The sequence below is a fragment of the Trifolium pratense genome, linkage group LG7, assembly GCF_020283565.1.
Source record: "Trifolium pratense cultivar HEN17-A07 linkage group LG7, ARS_RC_1.1, whole genome shotgun sequence".
NCBI lineage: Eukaryota > Viridiplantae > Streptophyta > Magnoliopsida > Fabales > Fabaceae > Trifolium > Trifolium pratense.
The window spans coordinates 25294783-25321315 of record NC_060065.1 but is presented as its reverse complement, the minus strand read 5'-3'; the positions used below and the strand labels follow the sequence as shown (position 1 = coordinate 25321315).

General features: G+C 33.5%; 3 protein-coding genes and 1 pseudogene across 3 annotated transcripts; 1 reads left to right on the top strand and 3 right to left on the bottom strand.

The window, feature by feature from the left end:
• Positions 1–665: 665 nt before the first annotated feature.
• On the top strand, positions 666–2308 carry LOC123895288 (annotated as a pseudogene).
• A 4022-nt stretch (positions 2309–6330) lies between these two features.
• On the bottom strand, positions 6331–9724 carry LOC123895287 (UBP1-associated protein 2C). The gene is made up of 2 exons (XM_045945542.1): positions 8207–9724; positions 6331–6654 (listed from the first exon to the last, which is right to left on the bottom strand). The coding sequence occupies exon 1, from the start codon at positions 9561–9563 to the stop codon at positions 8208–8210; it is 1356 nt and encodes a 451-aa protein (XP_045801498.1). The 5' UTR covers positions 9564–9724; the 3' UTR covers positions 6331–6654; position 8207.
• Positions 9725–11802: 2078 nt separating this feature from the next.
• LOC123896126 (protein ALP1-like) lies at positions 11803–12982 on the bottom strand. Its single transcript, XM_045946558.1, has 3 exons — positions 12621–12982; positions 12324–12549; positions 11803–12251 (listed from the first exon to the last, which is right to left on the bottom strand). The coding sequence occupies exons 1-3, from the start codon at positions 12963–12965 to the stop codon at positions 11803–11805; spliced, it is 1020 nt and encodes a 339-aa protein (XP_045802514.1). The 5' UTR covers positions 12966–12982.
• A 10965-nt stretch (positions 12983–23947) lies between these two features.
• On the bottom strand, positions 23948–26252 carry LOC123896125. The gene is made up of 4 exons (XM_045946557.1): positions 26135–26252; positions 25163–25254; positions 24671–25084; positions 23948–24416 (listed from the first exon to the last, which is right to left on the bottom strand). The coding sequence occupies exons 1-4, from the start codon at positions 26250–26252 to the stop codon at positions 24075–24077; spliced, it is 966 nt and encodes a 321-aa protein (XP_045802513.1). The 3' UTR covers positions 23948–24074.
• Between the last annotated feature and the right edge of the window lie 281 nt (positions 26253–26533).

Below are 26533 nucleotides of genomic sequence, written 5' to 3'. Positions count from 1 at the left end.
CGATGTACCGGTACACATCCACATAATATGTGTACCGAAGAATTCACCCAATTTTAAAAGTATATCATATCAAAATTATTGTTGACTATATTATTCATCACGAAATATTTTTATGTCTTTCTTGATCAATAATTTTTTTTCTACCGGATCATAAATTTAGAGAATAATTATCATGTGAGATTTGGAAAATTATTATCACGTGTGATTTGGAAAGTTATATATATATATATATATATATATATATATATATATATATATATATATATATATATATATATATATTCGCATACTATAACACCTTCAACAATATTGAAATCTATTAAAAAAAACACATCTTTCACATTTCAATGTCTCATGTAACCTTGCTTATATCACTTTTTAAATTATTTATTATGCAGTTTATTAAATTGTAGTTTTTTAAAATTGGAAAAAGAATTTTGTCAAAAAAAAATAGAAAAAGAATTGATATTTTTTATAAATACCCTTTATTTTTACGTTAATGTATCCAAACATAAATCAATTCTGTTTAACTCACTTTTAACCAAAATTCAATCTATCAAACTCAATTCTGCTAAATCAATTTTTTTTGCAAAATAATCATGCACAACCATAGTCATGTCACTGATCACATTCATTATTTTGATTTTAACACTGCAGATTTAATATTAACCGATGATCAATTGATACAATATGTACTAGCAGATATTGAAATGATGTTACGTAGTTGTGGGAAGAGTTTAAAAGATTATCCTCCAATGCCTAGAGCAGACACATCATTAGTTCATGATATACAAAATAGTTTAATACACGACGAATTGAATTATAATAGACAATCATTAGCCGAGGAACATGTTAGATTGATGTCAACTATGACTTCAGAGCAACATAAAGTATATGACATAATCATGACAAGAATTAACGAAAACAAACCTGGTGTGTTTTTTCTTTATGGTTATGGCGGTACAAGGAAGACATTTATCTGGAGGGCCATGTCAGCCGCATTACGCTCAAAAGGTGAGATAGTTTTAACAGTTGCCTCAAGTGGGATCGCTGCATTGCTTATACCTGGCGGTAGAACAACACATTCAAGGTTTTGTATTCCTCTAAATATTGACGAGTTTTCAACATGTACCATAGTTCCTAAAAGCCCTTTGGCGCTATTAATACAAAAAGCAAAGCTCGTTATATGGGATGAAGCACCAATGATGCACAAACACTGTTTCGAAGCTGTTGATCGAACTTTAAAAGATATTCTCAAGTCTGTTGATGAAAAAAATAAACACATTCCCTTCGGTGGAAAAGTTGTAGTTTTTGGCGGAGATTTTAGACTAATTCTACTAGTAATACCCAAAGGTACAAGGCCAGCAGTTGTTCATGCTACTATTAATTCTTCGGTTCTTTGGAATTTTTGTGAAGTTTTAACATTGAGTAAAAACACAAGGCTTCTCGGTGGTGCTTCGAGTGCAGACGTTGAACAAAGAAGATTGTTTTCTGAATGAGTTTTGGGTGTTGGCGATGGAGAAATTGGAGATGACAACGACGATGATTTAGAACTTGACATTCCATCAGATTTATTGATTCCAAATTCAGGTGAACCTCTTGCTTCTATCGTTGAAAGCGCTTATCCCAACTTTTAAAAAACATGAACGATATAACATATTTCCAAAATAGAGCTATACTAGCTCCTAAAAATTCAATAGTCGACACAATAAATGATTATATGTTAGATTTAATTCCTGGTAAAGAAAAAACATATTTGAGTTATGATACTCCACTCACACAAAATGTAGACGGTCAAACAGTGGATGATGTTCATACTCCCGAATTTTTTAACACGATTTCTACGTCGGGACTTACAAATCACAAGTTGAGACTTAAAGTTGGAGTTCCAGCTATGCTATTAAGGAATTTGAATCAAAAATTAGGATCATGCAATGGAACAAGACTTATTATCATGAGATTGGGAAAACGTTCTCTGGAAGGAAAAATTATTTCAGGAAGTAATATTGGTAATCAGGTTTTCATACCTAAATTTTCTCTGACACCATCCGACGTGAGAATTTCTTTTAAATTTCAACGGAGGCAATTTCCTATAACGATTTCTTTTGCGATGACTATTAATAACAGTCAGGGACAATCTTTAAAGCATGTTGCGATATATCTTCCGTCGCCAGTGTTTTCACATGGTCAGTTGTATGTTGCAATTTCAAGAGTTACTTCTAGAAAAGGATTAAAAATATTGATCATCGATGACGACGGTGAAGATACGACTAAGACTTCGAATGTGATCTATAAGGAAGTCTTCTGTAATATAACATAATTTTCTTTGTATGAATATTTATCCAAAATTACTGTTGAACTGTCGTTTAATGTTACTCAACTTTTTTCATATACCTTACATTATTGGAATTATCATATCAATTTTTTTTTTGGTTAAGTAGCCTAGTGGCTAGAGTCTCACACATTAAATGTGAAGAATTTTTGGTTATCATATCTTATTTAATCATTATATATCTTACAGCTAATCAGACATGTGCACCGCACGGGTCGATGTTCTAGTAATAATATAAGCTCGTATACGCAAGCAAACCCTAAACCTAATTTTTTTTCCTCCATTTTTATATTCCAGCTTTTTATTAAAAAAAATAATAATTTTGTATTAACTAAGATTCGAACCAGCATCCTTTTATTACAATACAACATTTCAACCACTATGACATGTAGACCAATTGTGATTAAAATTATGTGCACAAAGTGTTAAATCTGTCTAACGTTATGAATCAATTAAATTTCTTGCAGAATTAATCTCTTATATTATAAGCTTGCTAACATGAGCTAACCCTAAACATAATTCTTTTCCCCTCTCATTTTCCCTCTCTTATTAAAATAAAAAATTTGTCTACAATGGGAATCGAACCTGCATCTTTTGCTTACAATAAATTCTTTCAACAACTAGAGCATGTGTTTCAATCATGATAAAAGTTAGGAATCCTAATATGTTAACCTCGTTTTTCAATAAATTTGAACGGCATCATCTCTTATCTCTTATCTCTTATATTATAAGCTTGCTAACATAAGCTAACCCTAAACATAATTCTCTTCCCTCTTATTTTCCCTTTCTTTTTATTGTAGCTTTATATTAAAAAAATACAAATTTGTCTACAATAGGAATCAAACCTACATCTTTTGCTTACAATAAAGTTTTTTAACCAATATAGCATGTGGTTCAATCGTGATAAAAGTAACCTTGCTAACATAAGCTAACCTTAAACTTAATTTTTTTTTCCTCTTATTTTCCCTCTCTTTTTATTGTAGCTTTATATCTAAAAAAAAATTGTCTACAATGGTAATCGAACCTGCATCCTTATAACAAAGTCTTTCAACCACTAAAGCATGTGCTTCAATCGTGATAAAAGTTAGGAATTCTAATATGTTAACTCTGATTTTCAATAAATTTGAACAACATCGTCTGTTATCTCTTATATTATAAGCTTGGTAACACATGCTAACTATAAACCTAATCTTTTATCTTTTATATTATAAGCTTGCTAAGATACGCTAACTCTAAACTTAATTATTTTTCCTCTCATTTTCCATCTTTTTTTATTGCCACTTTATATTAAAAAAAATATAAATTTGTCTACAATGGGAATCAAATTTGCATCCCTTATTTACAATAAAGTCTTTCAACTACTAGAGCATGTTTATCAATCGTGATAAAAGTTAGAAATCCTAATACGTTAACCCTGTTTTTCAATAAATCTGAACGGCATAATTTATCACAATTTCTATTTATTTATGGTTGTCCACTTAAGTTTAGTCAAATTTTGTTACATGATTGGTGAAGATACAAATAAAACTTCCAATGTAGCCTATAAGGAAGTATTTCGTAATATACCATAACTTTTGTTGGATGTACATTTATCCAAATTTATTGTTGAACTAATGTTTAATGTTGCTCGACTTTTTTCATATAGCTTTTAATATTAGATCATCTCCAATGGTGATACCACTTTGAGTATCATACATTACTAACAAATGGTCCTACAATGCCGTGTAATATTTAGCAACTCATACATATTTTACTCCAACGATGATACTAATTTTGGTATCATACATTAATCAAGGGTCCCTATTATATCCTTTATGCCACGTCATGGAACTCCAATGATAAAAAAACTAAGGTACGGTCATTAGTCTATGAAACTCTCTATGATACTCTTATTCAAGATGCTCTTAGAATTTTTATATTTTATTTTTTATTGTTACATATTACGGCTAATTAGACGCATGCACCGCATAGGTCGAAGTTCTAGTTGAAAAACAACTTTTTATACTTTTGAGAATGCACATTTTGAGACAAAAATTATATTTTAATATGCTTAATCATTGCCTCAGGGCATTGTTTAGCATTTTCCATAAATAAATAAAAAAACTGTAATAAGTAAATAAGGAACTGTGCCTAGAGCATCTCCAATGGTGATATCACTTTGGGTATCATACATTACTAACAAGTGGTCCCTACAATATCATGTAATATTTATGCAATTCATATATATTTTACTCCAATGGTAATACTACTTGTTGAGTATCATACATTAATGACAAACAATAATTATTTGACATATATGGAAGCTATTAAATTGGATTTATATACCAAAAATAAAAATAATAATAACATTAAATTGATGATACGGTACGTTATTTAAGGTACCGGTATCATCAGTTTTGATACCTTCTGTGTCACATTATGGAACTCCAATAATAAAAAAGTTAAGATACGGTATCATTAGTTAAGGTACCTGCCTGTCTCTAATAAATTGGCAGTGACTAATACAAGTCAATCATGAAGCATCCCTTTTCATTCTTAAAACGTTACAAGTCAATCATGAAGCATCCCTTTTCATTCGAAAAACGTTACAAGTCAATCATGAAGCATCCCTTTTCATTCTTAAAACGTTATCAATTCTTGACCAAAATAAAGTTAACGGACTATACTATGAACAACCTGACACATACAAGCATCACAAGGCATGCTGGAAGGGCTGGTGAATATTTCGAATCAATGAGCAGTGAGTCAAGAACTTTTGGAAATGGATTTACCCACCATGCCATCAGACGACAGATGCTCAATTCAGCGACAGCAAACATCTTCCTGGGGACACTACTAGATTGATAATGATCATGCAAATCGGAAGACAGAAAACTAATATATACTGCTTTAGTTCAACTACTCAGTCCTGCGGCTGGCAACCTTCAACTAATGGTTGAACTTGAACCTTTCGCAAAATATTTAGACATAACCAACATGGAGTAAACGGGCATTATAACAAAACTACAGCCAATAAGACACTTAGCTAGATTAAGTATTGCCTATTATTTGTGTAATTGAATAAAGCCTGTTATACCATAGTGTGCAAATTATAACATAGCTTTCAGAATATGAATTTGTAAGGATCGTGGCCAGAATAATTTTTAGGAAAAAACAAATATATTATGAGATTCAAATTTGACCTATAACGAAAACTGATCCAAAGAAATTGTATAGAACATAATTTTAAATATCAACAATCTACAGAATCACAACCTGCATAATCAGATCAGTATGAACATAATATAACCCAAAAGATTGAAATATCCCAGTATGCAAGCAAGTTCAGCATCTAACAAACTCTACATGACTAAGCAAGGAGTTATTCTATAGATGTTGAGATAATCCAAACACAGTCCGATGATCAGACTCCTACTAGAAAATTTTGACTATTATCATTCCATAGTTTCAAGTAAGCACTAATTTCAAAACCAAAAATATTAAAAACAAAAATAGACGTGAAAGAAAGTAGAGATGAGTGAGATATAAAACAGAAGGAAGCAAGACATTCATCGACCGGCAAGCTTCTTACACGCATAAATTAAGCGCGGGCAATTAAGCAATACGCATAATGTTACTCAATCAGTCAGTCTTCAAAAGTTAGCAATGAACAATCTCAAACCAAAATACTAATTGATGTAAAAGGCGTTCACCACACCACAAACCAGCAAAAAAACTAAATCCCATTGACAATATCACCAACAATCTATGCAAGTGACTAGGAAATCATACTTCCACCCCAAACAAATAGTTAACAATAAATTCATACAGCACAAGTCGATAAAAATTAAACAAAGGTGCAATGACATGATGGGAGATCCTTAGTAAAGGGAAAAACAAAAGAAATTGGTTCTTATTAGATGGGTAAAGTTGTCTTGGAATTAAAAATTGTTGGCACAAATATAATCCATCTTATATACAAAAAAAAAAATTAGGTAAATGATCAAATAAGGAGGGTATAAGTATTGATAACCCAGGAAGAAATTATTGATAACCCAAGGAAAATGAAACCGAGTACAGACTCATAATAAAAATGAACATCATCCATAGCCATATAATTTAAACAGAGATTGTAACAGCTAAAGTGATCTGGCTAAAAGTACAAAACTAGTCTATCTCAATAGCATTTAACTAACAACACATGGAACAAGCTTAAACAAGAAGCATATAAAATCAACAGGCTGTAAAAGGGCAAACACAATCACTACACCAGAGCACATAGTCTGCAATAACGCAAGCACCAGAAGCAAACAAAGATCTGCGCCCAACAAGCGATGATCCACCTGAATCAAACACCCATTCAACTCAATTCATCATTTCACAACCATCTTTCAAAAAATATATATTGTAAAAGTGCATACTCAATGATAAAAAAAATTCACTGATCATCCATTCATAGGTGGCACGAGTCGCACGACCATGTCAAAAGTCAAAACACAACCCAAATTTCAATTTTTAAGGCAATTTCAAGCAAGGAGTAAGAAACATGAACAAGGCGGAATTATAACGGAAAAGTCGAAAAACAAACAACCCACATATCACATACATGAAACTATATACAAGCCGGGGGGGGGGGGGGGGGGGGGGGGGACAATACCATGTAATCAGAAGATAACAATTAAAATCACACAGACAGCTCCCTTAATTAACTATCAAGGTGATTAAACCGTCGCAGAGCAGAACATGTTAAATGTTGGATAAGCACCAGATAAAAGTTTCAACAAGAAATAAACACAATGTTTCAACAAATAATACCAAAACTTTAGATTTCACGACATGCAATTTTTTATAGAATGAGAGTTTCCTCGTGCGATTATAAACGACTGAGTTTGTATGCAATACACAATGACTGAGTTAACAAAGAAAGTAAAAAACAGGTTGCGGTCAATTAAATTAAAGAAACTTTTTATTCAAAAAATCAAACACTACAATTTTCAATGCGTTGACTTTACGCATTCCCATAAAAGTTCTATAAAAAACTTACTATTTAAGGTCTTAAAGAGTGCCCCAGGGGCACTCGTTAGCATTTGCCTTAAATTTAAACTAAGTCATTATAAAAATCAGTGACTCAGTTCATTCCAAACTGAAACTATGAAATTTACAACCCATCACAAATTCACTATTAATAAATTCAATTGAAGACTTATATTGCTAATTTTGCATCAGAGAATCACACCATTCATCAATGAGGTATATAAAGCCATAGAGCAGCTACAATCTCCATAAACACCACAAAGCAAACAGGTATGTTCGATTAAATTAATGTAATTACTTAATAGGGTGATAAGTAAAGAGGTCAAAAGGTAACAATTAAGTAAAGACATTAGTCGAAAGAGAAAAAAAGACATCACAAACGACATATTTAATCATACAGCTTCAACAATTAACATGTCAAGACAGCAAACAGAAAACACAAACTATGACAAAAGAAAAAGTTTCCAAAACATAGACAAGGCATGTGATGCAAACTTATAACACTATTTAAACTGCAGACCTCACCGTTGATTATTCATGAATAGAAATACTATTACTAGTCTCCGTGAGCTTAGCTCAGTTGGTAGGGATATCGCACTATATGTGCAGGAGCCGGGGTTCAAACCCCGGACACTCCACTTATTCACTTTAAGGTGAAATTTCTAGCCACTAGGTTACTTGACCAAAAAAATCTACTATTACTAAATAAATACAATGCAAGTAATAATATACCAAACAATATTACACGGTAATCAAAGAAAAACACCAATAACAAAACCATAAATACTAAGAAAAAGAAAACATATAACTTAAAATAGCTGACCTAAAGAAAATGTTTAAAACTAAAAAAATCATAATTACCTTAGTAGTAAGGGGGCACATTTGGATACATGGAACCAGGTTGAACCCTTGGTACCGGCGATGCTACAGCAGGAGGAGGATGCTGATTGTGATAACCCGATGAACTGTAGTGTCCACTGTCAGGATACCCACCAGCTTGCATTCCACCTGAACTTGGTAATCTATACAGGGAAGCAAGTCCAACACTACCTCCAGCAGAGCCAAGTCCACCACCAGTACCCGCACCAGTCACACCACTACCTCCTCCACCATAACCACCGCCACCACCACTAACTCCTCCGCCATAAGCACCGCCACCACCACTACCGCCAAAACCTGTTGCAGCAGGCCCACCATAACCCCCATAATGACCACCACCATATCCATCGGTACCACCCATTGAAGACGGAGCCTGATTCCCCACAGAAGACAAACCAACACCAACAGACGAATTCAGAGGATGGTTACCCATTGGAGGCTGACCCTGGTGTCCACCAGAAAACCCTCCATAGGAACCAATACCAACAGAACCACCGTATTGACCCGCCCCAGGCCCAGGTGCAGAAGTCATCCCCATGCCGTTTCCATGAGCATTCCCACGACCTTGAACCCCGTCCGGCCCACCACGCATCCCTTGCTGTTTCCCCCCATCTGTTATTGCCAGCTTGCAATTTAACTGCCGCCCCTCTACATTCTTGACGGGCTCCAATAGTGCAGCCTGTGCCCCCTCCGGAGTCTTATAGACAAAAAGAGCAAACCCTTTCGACCTTCCTGTCTGTTTATCAAAGCCCAAAGGGCCCTCCTCAATCTCTCCATAAATTGAGAAATGGGCTAGAAGCTTATCTCCTGCGAGATCTGGCGGCACGTTGGACACATATATTTTACGGAGCGCAATGTCAGCTGCATTGGTGTTGGAGCCTGAATTCCCTGCTACGGCCAGCTGCGTGACAGTTACGCGTCCATCGATGCGTTTGCTAGGCTCACGGAGTGCGAGTAGGGCTCCGTCCACGTGGCGGAAGGTGACAAAGCCGTAACCCTTTGACTTCCCGGTGACCTTGTCGAGGATCACGATAGCTTCCTCGAGTTCACCGTAGGTTGAAAAGAGTGAGCGGAGACCTTCAGTAGTGGTGTCCCAGCCAAGGCCGCGGATGAATAGCTTGCGTTGGGAGATGTCAGTGTCTGCAACTGCACGAGCGGCGGAGAGAACATCTGGATGGCGGACGACGGCGTCTCGGAGGATGTCGATTAGCTGGTCAGGGGTGAATCGCTCGATGACCTTGCGGGCTTCAGATGGGGAGAGCTTTAGGTGATCAGCTTCTCCACCGAAACCGTTCTCGTCAAGCTTGCGCTTTTTGGTGGGATCCATGATCGTTTGCATTGGAATTGGAATTGGAATTTAGAAAAGGATAAACCCTAACCCTAAATCCCTAATGTGACTACCGATGATGATGATGATGATGATTGTGTTTTGTGGGAAAGGAGAGAATAGTAGGTTTAGGGGGTGAATTGGATTGAAATTTTGACAATTTTAAATAATTTGAATGAATTTTGAGAGAAATAATAATTTATATATTATAAAAATTTTGTATATTAAAAAAATTTTAAAAAAATCAATAAATTTTAATAAAAGAAATTATATTTTTTTGGAATTCAAATATTTTAAAAAAAACTCTTACAATAGAAAATCTCCATGTTATTGTTTTTTACTAGTGATTTATTTTTTTCAATAGTTGATGCTACTAGTGATGTTAGAGACTCACTTCATATGAATATGAATGCGATTCAATTTCATATTTGAATTTTGAACAAACACATAACAAACAAAAAAAAAAAACAACCGCCGAAGCATGATAGGTAAATTTCATGGTTGGTTAGATTATTAGAGAATTCTGCAAATGATTATCGTTCTCTTTTGGCAAAGATGATAAGAGGAATTTTTCAAAGCATGTCCGATTGGCAAAGAGAGGAAAAGCTTACTAACCATGATAAAAAAAAACTTGGTGAGTTTCAAAAAGTTTTGAGGTTTTTAGTGGGATTGTTGAAAGATCATAGTATGTATATTTTTAACTAAAAAGTCTATCAAAAACCATTGCAATCCATCAAAATCTGAAGACTTTTGAATATGAATAGACATTTTAAAAGTAGAAAGAAATCTCAATTGAATACCAACAGATTTTGTTGTCCCATCTTAATTGTCTTTAATTGAATACCACAAGATTTTTTTATCATAAAAATGTCTTTTAAAATCCTATGAAATCTTAATCCAATACACCCCCTTAATATTGGGAAATCTGTACTATAGATATTTGTCTTCCTCAAAGTAAAAAGTACACTTATCATTCTCACGTTGCTTCTCGTCTACAAATTCATAAGTGAAATATTTTTAAATAATTTAATCTGACGTGGCATCTGCGTGTCTTTTTTTAATCTTTTATTAAATGTATGAATCTGTTTTTTTTTTTACAAATAAATCTATGAATCTATTATAATAAAAAGATATGAATCAATTATAAAAAAATATTAAATCTATGAATCTATTTTTTTTTGACAAATAAATCTATGAATATATTATAACAAAAAAAAATCAATTATATAAAAAAAAGCATGGCTAGATCAATTCAATTAACAAAAAAAAAACAATATAGAGGATTAGTATAACTCGAAATAACGATGTTGAAGTAGCAATAAAAGTCACAAGAAATGAGGAGTTTGAATTGTGACCCTTTTTAAAATTATTTTATATTAGTTTAAAATAACTCAAGACAATATTTCTTTTAATTGGTTGGTTAACAATTATCAATATGAAAAGAAATATAGTTAGCAACAATAAAATAGACAATATATTAAAACCATTCGACAGTAAAAATGGTTTTGGCATTATAAGTACATCTAATGTGAAACCATTCTACAACAAAAATGGTTTTGGGGGGCGTGCGAGAAAATTTGGGGGGCGTGCGAGAAAATTTGGGGGGTGCGTGAGAAAAAATTAGGGACGTGCAAGAAAATCTAGGGGTGCGCTAAGCAATTTGGGGGTGCGCTAAGCAATTTTCATTTGGGGGTGCACTAAATAATTAGGATTAGGATGAATGATTGACGGGATTAGGATTCAAATTTGTTACATATCTTTCGGGTTTTTTTTCTCCATAGATGTTGAGTTTATTTGTCTAATCATCTCATACAAATTTGTTTCTCCCTATAAAAAAAACTAAACAATTTTGTTTCTCCTATTTGAAAAGGAAAATTTGTTCGTCCGAGATGTGAATCGCGGCGACACACATCCCTTCTCTTTTGACATGTTCTAATGGATCCATTGGTGTGTATTTTAAATTTAATGATTAATTATGGTATTTAGCTTTTTTATGTATATTTTTATTTTTAGTTTATTGTATTTTTAGGGTAACATGATTCGTGCTACTATCCGAAGGACACTAAGGCTATGTTTGGATTGATAGTACATAACGGAATGGAGCGGAATGAAACATAATGGAATGGAATGGAGTGGAACGGAATGGAACACAAATTTCGTTCCATTGTTTGGATATTCAATGATGGAATGGAACAAAATTACCACTCCATTGTTTGGGAAGTGAACGGAATGGAATAAGCCTAAGCACTTTTTAGTAAGTTATCCACATTGAACCAACAACATTATCCCTAACTAACTCTGCTCTAGCGGTATCATCATTGTTTTCTCTTTGAGCTTGATGTCCCTCTTGCAGACCACTTTCAATTGTGAGCTCGTGACGCACCTCGTCTATTAGATTTTGATTAGGGTCTTCACTCATCAAATAATTATGTAAGATACAACAAGCAATGATGATTTTATTTTGAGTTTTAATTCCATATGTAGGTTCAGTTGAAGTTTGTAGAATTGGAAATCTCTTCTTCAATACTCCAAATGCACATTCAATAGACATCCGTAACGACGAATGTCGGTTGTTGAACAATTCACGAGGGTTGCGAGGTGGATTTCTAGAATATTCTTGTAAGTGGTAACGTTCTCCCCTGTAAGGTGTGATGAGACATGGCTTTAAAGGAAATCCTGCATCAGCAAGATAATATTTTCCTATAAAAAGAATGAGTTAATTAGTTTGTGTAAGCTACATACTTATACAAAGCTTTTGTATTTTTTTGTTACCTTGTGGGACTTTAAGGGGATACCGACGTGTCAAAGCACTTTTTACTATTCTTGAATCCGATGCCGCTCCTTCCCATCCAACCAAAACGTACGTAAATTTCAAGTCAAATGAGCAAGCGGCCAATACATTTTGTGTAGGGTAATATTTTCTACCTCGGTATCTAGGTGCAAGCTCTATTGGAACTTTAACTCGCACATGTGTACAATCAATTGCTCCAATACAGTCCTAACATTCAATTATTCCATTAAAAGTGTAAAACATAACTTATTGAATGTGTAAGACAAACTTATGTTTACCTTAAAATATGGGTAGAACCTATTGTTGTTAAGTATCTCTGGAGGCACTTGTGTCCCATCTGGTTGTTTCAAAAACTTATCCTCCAATTCTATCAAAGCATCTAAGACTCTATGAAAATGACGACTAACAGTTTCACCCGAGCGTCGAAAAAAGAAGGACATCACACGATTTCTGACATTATGTCCGACTATGTGAAGAAATTTTGCTACCTGTTCCTCAATAGATGCTCCTCGTGTATGTGTAAGACCACCATGATCCCGTAATAAGGTGCATAAGTTTAAGAAAGCTTTGGGACCCATACGAATTATATCGTAACATCGCTCACTACCTATTATATGTTTCATTAGTTCGTTTCTAACTTTCTCTCTATGTTATGTGATTCTTTTAGGTATTTGAGATCTTCTACGCTTGTTTTTAAGTCCACGTATTAGAACTATAATGGTCGATACTTGAATAACCATCATTTGAAGCAATTTGAAATATTTTTTGCCTTACATCTTCATTAGTCATCTATAACAGAATTCAAAAAATAAAATAAGATTTATTTATATACAACCATCAAACAATTTTTTTTTTTTGAATTGCAAATGAAATATATTAATAAGCACTCCTGGTACAAGAGGTACCAGAGAGGCTATAAGTATACAAAATGGAACATAAACATACAACAAAGCAAAACCAATGAAACCACGAAGCTAGCAGACAATAGCATTCCAAATAGTGAAACAAAAACATACAACAAAGCAAATCATTACAAACATAGCACAAAAGGGATAAAAAAACACAGACAACACAGGGGCATCAGTAGCACTAAAACACAATAGCAAGAACAATCTATTTTAAAGAAAATGCATTAGAAATATGGGTATTAATCAGAACAATTTATTTTCAATTTCTGGGCAAACAATGATCAATAAAAATGGCATACCTTGTTGGGAAAACGTGAAGAAATGAGCAGTCAGAAGAACACATAGGAAGAGGTGAAGTAGAGAGTGTTGTGAAGAAATAAACCCTTCTTGCGTGAAATATGAGTATTTGAGAAGAGGAAGAGATGTTGAGACAAAATCCTATTTTGATGTTTTAAAGATAACAACCCTTAATTAAATTTTAATTTGATTCTGATCATTTTGTGATCTAACAAATGCTCTTGAGTGATTTAATTTAAGAACAGATGCAATGGATTAAATTAACCTTGTTTCACTAATAAGAAAAGAATCAAACACGTTTTAGACAAATTTGCCTCAGAGAATGATCTCAGATTGGTTTCCAGACTCACGTGTTCAAAAGCATAAGCACTTATTCAAGTCAACTTGGTACAAGACAAGAATGAACTTTTAAGTTGGACTTATTAAAGGATCATAACAGTGCAAATAAGTCATTTAAGGCAAGTAATTGATTTTGATTCTTGAGCTTACTCGAATAAGCTTCTTTAAGGAATAATAACTTCACATCTTGCAACAAGGCTTTATGTTCTCCAAGAACATCATTAAAGAAGTTAATCTAGACCAATGAGAACTCAACAACAAGTACATACAGCTTGCAAGGAAGCTTTACATCTGATCCAAGTACAAGTTTATGACATGGGTGGCTACACTCTCCCATAAAAGAGTACTCATTTCACTATTCATGTGTCCTTTGAAGGACAAGTGAACAGTTGCTACTCTATGCCTTTGATGAAGAGTTTACAGCTGTTTGACAACTTGCAACAGCTCTATTTTCGTTGGACCTTATCCACACCATTTCAGATAATGGTCTCCAACGTCCTGGAAAATGATTTCCCAGATTTCTGCACTTAGGTGACAATCTTATCCAAAGGAATTCAAATCTTATTTTCTCACTTGGGAAATACATTTGCAAAGGATATACACTCAGAGACAACTCATTGACAGTTGGTTAAAGAATATTTCTGACCAACAAGTACAATGTGACAGTCAGAGACCATTAAAAGAATGATCTCCTGGAGCATCTCAAAGACAAAATCACATGGGCTATTTTGTTTCTCTCACAACTGCTAGTTCTTCACTCACAACGTATATGTGTGATGTCCAAGCAACAAAGGAGCATCTCCATCTATAAATAGCACGTTGGTTTAATTGGAAGAGTAAGAACTTGAAGCACAAGAAGCAATCTAATACATTCAATCTCAAGCAATCAAGCTCTCCTTTTCACTCTTACTCTAAAGCTCTTTAGAAATCTAGGATCATATTTTTGTAGAGTACTTTGAGTGTATCAATTTGTAAGCTTCACAACCGGTTAGGTGTTTAAGCTTAGATCCAAAAGAAACCATTGGAAAATCATTAGGATTCTCTCAAGTCAATTGGGTATAATTGATTGAGGTTACCTTGTAAAGGTAGAGCAGCTGGTTATAGCTGGGTACTTTGTGATCTTGGTTTAGATCATAAAGGGTCTTTGATCTGGGCTTAGATCAAAGGGAAGTTTCTGTAATCTTGGTCTAGATTATAGTGGATAATCTCACGCAAGTGGGGACTGGAGTAACCCATACTATTAAGGGGTGAACCAGGATAAATTCTTTGTGTGATTCTCTCTTCCCTTACTCTTTTTATTTGTGCAAACACTAACTCATTTTACTGCACTTATATTCCAGGAGAACGTTCTCCAGTTAGTCTAACCATTTACTGTCATAGTGTGTATTGTGCTTAAATTGTTTTGCAGTTAAAATTTTAAAGGGTCACAATTCAAACCCTCCTTTCTTGTGACAAACATTGTTACTTCAAGAGACAAATAGAATAAGGGTAAAAAGGTAATATAAAAAATATGAAATTCCATTCCATTGAATACACCCCAAATTGGGGGGAATGGAAAATTGGAGGATTGAGTGGTATACAATGGAATTGGTTCCATTGGGTTCCATTCCATTCCATCAGCTTTTTGCAAATCCAAACAATGGAATTCAATTATTTACCTTTCCATTCCATTTCATTCCACCATATACCACCAATCCAAACATAGCCTAATATACAAGTTTGAGAATAACTTAAAGGAGGGTAAGCTGTATTATTGCAGTAATTTTGATATTGCTGCAAATCTTGGATTATATGGAACAACACGTTAAAATTAGTAGTTTATATGTTATATCCTTCTTTATTTTATTCGACTAATGTGTTTGAAGTTTATAGTCTAATCTACATTCCTTTTTAATATAATATGTATTTATTTCAAATTTTAATTTGCCAATTTTAAGATCAGGTCGAAGGATGATGGTTGACATTGAGAATGGTCATGGCTTCACCATTGAAACAATTAAGTGAGAATAGTGTGGTTTTTGTATGTTGAATTTGATACACTATCCACTGTGTGATTATTTTGGATTTTTTTTTATAAGCATTGGCATCTGTATTTTGGACCACTTATAATTATTTATTATCATTCAATGATCTACTACTTCTTTCGAAGTTTTTTTACCTATATTACTTACTACTTCTTCCGAAGTTTTTTACCTATATTACTTAGGGTATAATAAGTATTCAATATTTTACAATGAACATTTTGGTATATAATGATAATAGTAATATATGAATATAATATAAAATACTGTTTTTTTTTTTTTACAAATATAAAATACGGCTTTAAATCCGATAGATGATAGAATAAAAAAAATATTATAAGTACATAAAAAAAATATAAATTTGTCAAAATAACAATCCTTAATTTACTCACTTTTTTCACTTTACAAATTATTCACTTTTCACGTCGGTTTTCTTCCAGAGCAGATTGGATAAGATCGTTTAACGTCTGTTGATGACCCGACATTATCACATCAGACGTTGTAAGTTGTGACTTTTGACGTCTATTTTCTTGTAGATCGGATTAGAAAAGATATTTTAACGTCAAACTGGGACCCGACAATATGAACACCGACGTTGTAAGTTTGGAATTTTCACGTCCGTTTTGTCTCCCGACGTGAAAACGTTCTTTAGGATTTACTTTTTAAGATCAGATTAAGGTTTTCACGTCCGTATTGTAATGTCCCAGAAGTGAAATATCTATATTTCACAGCTGTTAGTCTATTCAACAGACGTGAAATATTTTAGTTTTTTTAATTTTTTTTCCTACTGCTATACATTTGGTAAAGTTTCACGAAATAATATAATTACGCTTGTTTTCCTTCTTTTAATTTTTTTTAATTGGTAATAAATCATATAATAGAGCTTTTAGAAAAACGCTAATAAAAATGTTAGCCAATAATAGCGCTTGTGCAAAGCTATTGTATATGTCCTGTCCTTTTTTTTTAGTTGTTTTTTATTTTTGTTTGATAGTACTTTTGACAATAAGCTCTAGAAATTTTATAATAGTACCAATATATAAACTATCAAAATATATAATATTTCATTAGCTCTAATAAAACAAAAAACTCAAAACCGACTTGAACGCCATAGGGTTTCTCGCTTGAATTTACGCAACAAGCAAGACTCGACTTGAACGCCTTAAGATTTCTCACTAAGCCAACACCATTGCATGTTAGTGAGAAGTCCCTGAAAAATTAAGAATATACTACATGGTTAATTACTCTTTTTTAACGATAGAATTGAACAATTTCAATACAAATAGCAGTATATTGATATTTCTCTCTAATACATCAATACAAAACAACCCCAATACCACCTAGGCCAACACCTAAACAATATGACATGAATTATACAAGAGCAGCAAAGATCTAAACATAACAGAGGGAAAGGTACAAAAACATCAAGAAAAATTCCACTCTTACCGGCCAAGACAACAACTCTCAAAGAATGGACATATATAAAGCTAATTTCATTCTAAATTAACATTTAAGCTACTCATGCTAAATTTCTAAGATACAATGTAAGCAAAAGAATGCAGCCACATCAAACTTATAGTTTCTACCCTTAATCTGATGTAGTAAAAACATGAGAATGAAACAAAACTATAAGGACCATATTTTTAAAATTGAATTTTTTTGTCCCTATTTTTATAGTTGTTGCCAATGTTTTAAGAACCGGACCGGACCGGCCGGTTCAACCGGTTCAACCGGGAACCGGACACAGCAGCGGTCCGGGCTAGTGCTGAGAACTGGTAGTCTGCAGAACCGGAAAAAAACCGCTTAAAACCGGTATGAACCGCCCGGAACCGTTCGAACCGGTGAACCGGGGGCGGTTTGAAAAAACCGGCCGGTTCGGAATCTTTTGAAAATTAAAAAAAAAAAAATATCAGTGTATTTAACTTGTTTTTTTTTTTTTTCCTGTAATCCTAATTTTTTCCTTTTCAAAGAGCGTGAAAACGGTGGAAGGAACCAAATCCCTTAGTTTCATCGCAAAACCACCGGTAAGGATTGAACACCTGCACTTTTTTTCTTCTTCTTCTTCTTTAATTTTTTCTTATATTACATGGTGGAATGAAACAAATTTATCCTATTGTTATGTTTAGGTTTCTTAATTTGTGGAATGAAGAACTAAAGTTTTGTTCAATTTTTATCTTCTTCTTCTTCGTTAATCTTTTTTTTATATTAGATGGTGGAATGAAACAAATTTATCCTATTGTTATGTTTAGGTTTCTTAATTTGTTTCTTAATTTGTGGAATGAAGAACTAAGATTTTGTTCAATTTTTATGGGTTTCATCTTTATATTATTTGCTTTAGGAAATCTTGTTTCAACACATTGATTGATTGCAACAAGAATAATATTTTTCAGAATCTTATTTCAAATTTGAAAAGGGTTTTTTTTTTCTTATATTACAGTGAAAAAAAAAAAACGTTAAATACAGTAGTTTCTTTTTTCCTTATATTTGAAAAGGGTTTTTTTTCTTCTTATATTACAATAGTTTCTAATTTGTGTTTTGTTTGTTTTAGGTTTTTAAAGTTTCTATTTTGTTAGTTTGTTTATCACCTGTGAAGTAGAATAATTATTATGAACCAATTTTAGTAATTTGTTGCTTTGTTTACCAATTTAAAGTTTATTTTCTAAATTTTGTTATGAACATCATGCACTTTAAAACTAAATTTTGTTAATTTGTCAATTGATGTCTAAGTATTTGTTATTCTGTTACTGATAATTTGTTTATTAGCTACCAGATACGAAAATTATATGAACGGTTCATATAAACGGTTCAATAGTGGTTGAACCGGTCTAACCAATTGAACCATGAACCAGTGACCACACCGGCTCGACCTCCGGTTCGATTCTTAAAACATTGGTTGTTGCAATTTTGGTCTCAAACCATATTTTTCTTTAAAAGTGTTGATTTTTGACGTACTAAAAGGTGATTTATTAACATCAATATTTAATCAAAAGGTGAAATATTACATTTGAGACCAAAATCCGTCTTTTTGAGCATAAAAAAAATCGTCAGTTTTAGAGAAAAACATGAGTTAAGATCAAAATTGCACAATTATGAAACTTAGGGGGCCAAAATTACAATTAAGCCTAAGCAAAAATAACACCAAATTTAGGCGGGGGACTAATTTCTTTAAAAAGTCAAAGCAAAATTACACCGCATGTCCTTTATCTTATTTTTTTGTAACACTTTAATCCTTTATTTTTTTTTTACATTTTGGTCCTTTATTTTTTTTAACTCTTTTATCTTTTATCTTATTTATTTGTAACACTTTGGTCCTTTATCTTATTTATTTGTAACATTTTAGTCTTTCTTTTTAACACTTTGATAATAATAAGATAAATGACCAAAGTTACAAATAATAATAAATAAGATAAAGTAAGAAAGTGTTACAAAAAGAATTAGATAAACTAGACGGCTGCCCGTGCGTTGCACGGGTTCGCGAGAACGTGATTCATATACCAATCATGGTTGTTATGTGCCGAGGTAATTAGTCATAAGCATATGGGAATTAATCAGAGGGACGTCATTTATATATCAATCATGGATGCTATTAGCGGGAAAAGTTAGTCATAAACATGCGGAAATTATCAAAGGGGACATCATTCATGTAGCAATTAAAATAGTATAATGTCGCAATTAAAACGACATGAACGTAGTACAAATTCATATCTCAATTTGACACGGAAATTATCAAAGAGGGGTATCAGAAAACAACAAAACAAATCATAAATCAATTGGATCACAAAAACTTGAACCAACACGGGTACCCTTTTTGTTGTGGACAATCTGTTCTTTCATTAGCTTAACATAATTGGCTTGTTGAATAGCAAAAAATGACTCCCAAATAATAGCTTCTCGTGAACAATGTTGTTTCCATTGAACACAGGTTGGAGGTATTGGACAACCATTCTTCAATCTAACGTAGACATAATGTCCAGGAATAGCCACAACACAAATAACCAGTGATAAAGGATCGGATGATGGAACACCGCGTAATGGAAAAAATGTCTCAGATGCTCCTTGGTTTGTCAACTTAACGACAACTCTGCCCAAAATGGAAGATATAATGTGTCCCATATCCGGAAACGTTAACCATTTGTCGATCAATGCGACACCGTGTTTCCTAGACTTTCTTTTTGATGGCAAAAGTGCATCTGTGATGTAAGCTAAACGATTCTCACAGCCATATATTTTCAAATAATCATGCTTATGGAGTCGAATCTCATCAAGCATCCTCTCCTTAATGAGTTCGTAATCATCTTCATTGTTCCTATCAGCTAATGCAATCACGCGATAACCGCAATTACCATCACTCTTGACATCAATAATAGATTCAATATAGGGCTGCATAAATTGAGGAATATGTTTTATTTGATTAATTTTAGATGCATCATTCTCTGCAACAACTTTTCTGGCTCTTTTCTTTCCTACACCTGCATAAACACTCTCCCTATCCATGGATGAACCAGCAACATCTAAACCAATTGAAATAGCATAATATAAGGGGATATGGTATGATATAATCTAGTTGAGAGCAATTAAAATATTGGTTCAATGTAATCAATATATACAGCCAATTAATTTAGCCTATTAATTTGAAAACAATACACAGGAAATGCACATAAAAAGAGAGTAGTAAATGCAAAACCTTGTGAAGAACAGACATGAGGCACATATTCTGGGAAGGAGGCAACACCAATTGCAACACCCTTGCAAACATCAGCAGATCCAAGAGACTCAACAGATTGCACGATATCTGATATGTTAGACATGGTTTGGTTGATTAAGTTGGATGGAAAAAATGGCAAGAAGTTGTGGAATGCAAGATCTAGAAAAAAAAACAGATGAATAGAATATATTGGAAGGGAATAGGTGTGAGGGTTAAGAGGGGACAGTGGAGTCAATGTCCTTTGAGTGATTGGCCTATCAATTTCTCTTTACGATAAAATGACCAACATGTCCTCCAATTATCATTAACACACCAGATTAACCACCCCTCATAAATACTCAACTAAACAAATGAAAATGTTTAACTGATAAGGAACATAGTTTGATGCAATTTCTTGATTAATAAGTACATATACTACGATATAACCAAAAGATATAAACTTTGTAATTAAAAAACTTGGCTAAAAAGAAACATAAGAATCCAATCCATTCGAAAATTAAAATTAAAATGAAACAGAATAACACAAAAGCAGAATCAAAGGAAATATAACGCTAAAGCATATAAAAGTGTTGGCTTTGATAGATTCTCTTGTAAGTATTGGATGTTGTTGGAGCATATATGGTTGTTCGAACACCAAGATAGGGAGATAGTTTAAAGTACACGATTCTATTATTTGCTGCATCTGTGACACCAAGCTTGATAATCATGCCCTTAGACAACCGATGAACCTTGCAAATATCGTGCCATTGACCTGATATTTTGCAGGTTGTATGAGTCGCGTCCTGAAACTTATAATCACATTGATCCCATGTATTGCCTACCCAATCAATAAATGTGAGTCGAGTATCTTCAGATGGTAATGCAACCTCGCAGAAACCTTTCCAAAAGAGAGTCTGTTGGACAATTACATCAAATGTTAGTGATAATCATTGGGTATAATTGTTATTATAGATTAAGACAGTACACATACCAAATTTCCAGTTTCAACATCGGAAACAGTCAAAGTCTTCTCAAGCATGTGAGAAAAAACACTTGGGAGTACAAAAAATGGAATTGGTCCAGTTGAAGATGACTCTTGAAAACCTTTACCTAACATTAGTCTATATGGAGGAGTCCTATTGGGATAAGTAATTTCCATGCCAAAAATATATCGAATTTTGATGTGAAATACTAAAGGACTAACGAACAATAAAGTAAGCCAAGCGCCTGAATGAATGTTATAAAAACCTCTTAATCGAGACCAACCGTGTGTGAAATAAATTTTAGAAGAAGATTTTTTTTGCACAGCGACCTCAATCTCGTTCTTATTAATATCTCGCAAGATAACGCTATTACCCATATATTGACCAATACAGCGTGCATATATTCCTGGTAGTTTCCCTCGATCCTACATAACAAATATGATATCAAGAAAATATAAACCATAAAGTGTGGAACGTGCAAGCTGATGATCATCACTTACCTTCATGGGATCAAACTCCATGTACCCAGTTCGTGTCATCATTGCGTAAGGACGAATATCAGGATGTAGCTTATCAGAGTCATGGTCAGCATCTATACAGATTAAAAGATTTATGTTTAATAATAAAAGAAATCCAAACCATTTATTGCGGGAATATATAAAGAAATACAACATCTATCTATTAGGGATTATGCACTTAATCATCCCACAAAGGGAAAAAACATTCAAACAATGATCATAACACAATCAATTAAATACCCACTATTCTATTCAAATTCTAACACACACTCTTAAACATATTATTATAGAACTTATTCATTCAAACAATAATCATAACACAATCAATTAAATACCCACTATTCTGTTCCAATTCTAACACACACTCTTAAACATATTATTATAGAACTTATTCATTCATAGTTTCTAGGAGAAGAAAGATGAAATCAATTGATACAATAGGTGTTTATCAAATGAATACGCTGGACACTCACAACATAAAAAATGACACAATGCCTACTAATTAAGCCAAGTATAAAAAGTAATTGAGTCTTAGGTAAAAAGAAGAACAAAACACATCAATATGGATGGAGCTAAGTGCTGCATATGTGAGTTAAAGACAATACTAAGGGAGTCTAATAGTAACAATCAACCAACAAATCAATACAAACAAATACAATGGAGAACGATTGGAATAGAACCTTGTGAAGAACCACCAGGAGTATCAGATGGTTGGGAGACACCATCATTACCCAAAATAAGTTGAGAAGCATTACCATGAAGTGTATTGCTACTGTGACTATAGACTGCAATTAAAGTTATGGAATATAGTTAAGTTTTTGAGTGCCATGATCTTGTAATCAATTACATCCATTATGATGATCAAAAGAATATACATATAAGAGGGTATTAGTTCAAAAACCTTCTGTAGAACCATGGCCATCATCTAGTGCATTGATGTGAAGAGTACCACTCTGAACCAAATTGTTATGAGAGCTTGGCGTCCCAATAGCTCGCATAAGGTTGGATATATTAGACATGAGAAGAGAGGCAAAAAGTAGATGAATAGAGGTTGAATTCCTAGTTGTCCATTCCTAAATAGTTACACCATGTTATGATTACAACATGCATCTTTAGTGTTTTGAACAGTATCTACTATTGCAGGGAAAAAGCTAATTAGGTATATGAGTACTATTGTTATAGGGTAAATGTAGGGGGAATCACCATGATGATACAAAGTCTTCCCAAGTCTTATTATTGGGTGGTAATTTATATAAATTGATTAGAACAAACATTTGACTTATGGTTACTTGTAGTGCAAGGAATCAAATACATGTTTATTGGGAAATAGCAAATGAATCAATGATAGCTATTTTTATAGGGTCAACATAGGATGAATCACTATGACGATGCAAAGTCTATTAAAGCCTTTCCATTGGATGGCAATATAGGTAAGTTGATTGTAAATGAAATTTATTTTAATGACAAAGTTAGCTTAATCAATAATATAATACTCGTGTCCTATAAGATGAATATATGAAGATTGTAGATTAATGAAAGAGTTAAAGAATGACATGATAACATGAGTTGCTATTCTTTAATGGATTGCTTTCTCCAAACCAAGAAATCATCACTGATACCAAGAATTATACTATATCAGCAACTAATCCAACTTCAATGTCTAACTCAATATAACTTGTCTATGAACATTGACAATGATATCTAATAACATGATAAATGCTACATCATCAATTCCTCCCACTAACCCTTACAAACACATTGTATATATATAGAAAGAACAGCTATATTTATAAATAGATTGATATTATAAAAAGCAAATATTCAGGGGAACCATTCAAATCCAAACTACAACAATATTCAAGGTGAGTACAAAACAATACACCACAAAAGCTATAAGGATGTAGATCAAGATGGTTATAATGTCATTACACCACAAAATACATAAAAACCAAGAAAATATGATCCAAAGTCAGACAATGGGGACCCTAAAGCATAAAATAATGCTGAGTTTGATGGATGAACTTTCTGTCACCAGATTTGGAAGGAGCATGTAGGGTTGTTCGGACGCCAATGAAAGGAGCGAGCTTAAAGTATATGACCTTGTTGTTGGAAGCCTGGGTGACACCAAATTTGACGACCACACCGTCAGCAAGATGATGGATCTTACATATGCTATTCCACTGTCCAGCAATTTTGCAAGTGGTCTTTGTAGAATCATCAAATAGAAGATCGCACTCCTTCCAAGTGTTCCCAATCCAGTCAATCAATGTCAGTTTAGTCTGCTCATGAGGAAGTGCATCTTTGCAAAAGCCACCCCAGAAAAGTGTCTATGGAACAATTAGTAAACAATTAGTTCATATACATAACAAATTAACAACATGTCAAACAAAAAAAGCAAATGAAATCATACATGTTCAACCTATTTAGAACATAAAATCAAGACAGCACATGGCATTCAAGGAAGCATTCAACTTTGCCATTTACATGAACTTAAGCAAATAAATGTATAACCCAAAACCAACATACACATACATGTCAAGGAGAATATACCAAACAAATTAGTATCCAAATAAATACATACCAGATTCCCACTTGTGACATCAGCAGCAGTTAGTGTTTTTTCAAGCCTATGTGTGTAGACAGTTGGCATTACGAAGAAAGGTATGGGTGCATCCCAAGTACCTGTCTGGAAACCTTCTTCTAACATGAGCTTATAAGGAGGATTAGCGAGAGGGCAAGTGATGGGGACTCCAGTAATATTTATAAGCTTGATATGGAAAAGGAAAGGATTAACGAATGTAAGAACAACCCAAGCACCAGCATCAATCTTATAGAAATCTCGCAAGCGAGACCAGCCATGAGTTAAATAGACTCCCAACTTATCCCTTTCAACAACAACCTGGATTTGGTTGAGGTTAGTGTCCTGCAAAATCACAGTGTTGCCAATCACAGATCCAATACAGCGCGCATAAATCCCTGGTAATACTCCTCGCCTCTACACATTGAACACAACAACAAATTAAGAAAGACTAAATAACAAAACAACAATAAAGATAAAAGATAACACACTCACATTCATTGGATCATACTCCATATAGCATGTTTTGGTCAACATAGCATTAGACCTTACATCAACATGAAGCTTATCATACCGGTGCGTCATAGCTGCACAATATACAATAGTTATCTATAAGAAACAGCCAAATGCAAATTCTTTGAAACACAATATGTAAGTGTTATATCCTCTCTCAAATACTTAAACACTCTATCCACCCATTAAAACTTTCCTCCAACAAATGGTCAAAGATATAACCCAAATCGTTTATAAGGATAATAAAATCAAGGATCAAATAATCATGTGGTTATTAAGACAATAACTTGAACAGAATTTAAATGGAAAATGAATGAATGCAAATCAAAAGGACATAAAATGAACATCAAATTGGTCACAGACCAAACATTCAATAGAGGATATCATACATAGTCTTAAACGTTAACATGTATAAGTGGACAGTGATCACGTTCTCACAGTCTAAAATCTATGAACACATCTCATGAACTGGAGAAATTTGGATCTTACTTTCCCAAAGTCTAAAATATATGAACACATCTCATGTATTAGGAAAATTTAGAGAACAAAGATTTAAAGAGACACCAATCATGAATCCAAATAGTTGATAAGGATAATCAAGTTAATTGTAAAATAAACAGAATGACATTAATATAATACACTGAACAGGATTTGAATGAACAAAATGAATGAATACAAACCAATTGAACATAAAATAAACATTAATTTGTAGAAGAAACATTCAAAAGATAATAGGACGCAAATGATGTTAATAAACACATGCAACATGATTGACCAGCAGAACCACGAATCAGCACAAGCACATGCAAGATAGGATAATATTCATACGAATGAAATCGTTTTGTATAGTTACAAATCATGAAACCTACAATAGAATGATAATAATAAGCAAAATGGAAACCACGGACCATCAAAAAATTAAGAATCATTAAGAAAGGAAAGTATATTGTATACCTTCAAAAGTACTTCGATCCGAGTGTTGGGAAGCACCCATGCTACTCTCACCGCCACCATCGCACACACCAGCCACGTAGGTGGCGAACGCCTGAGCAATATCTGGTAGGTTGGACATGATTTGGACGATGATGAAAGGGTTACTGAATGGATAGAGAGAAAGAGATGGAATCGGCGATTGGTGTGGAAGAGTATGGGAAAATAATGTAATATAGCATTGGTAGGTGTGATGGAATAGCAAGGATCAATTTTACACGGGTTCAATGAATTCACACCCATTGTAATGATTACAGAGCGTTGGAACTGGTTCTTTTCTTTGGGAAACTAAAACTGCACAATGGAGGTAGCCGTAAAGTATACCTGTAGGAGGTGATAGGTTTGTATGGAATTGAAAGCATA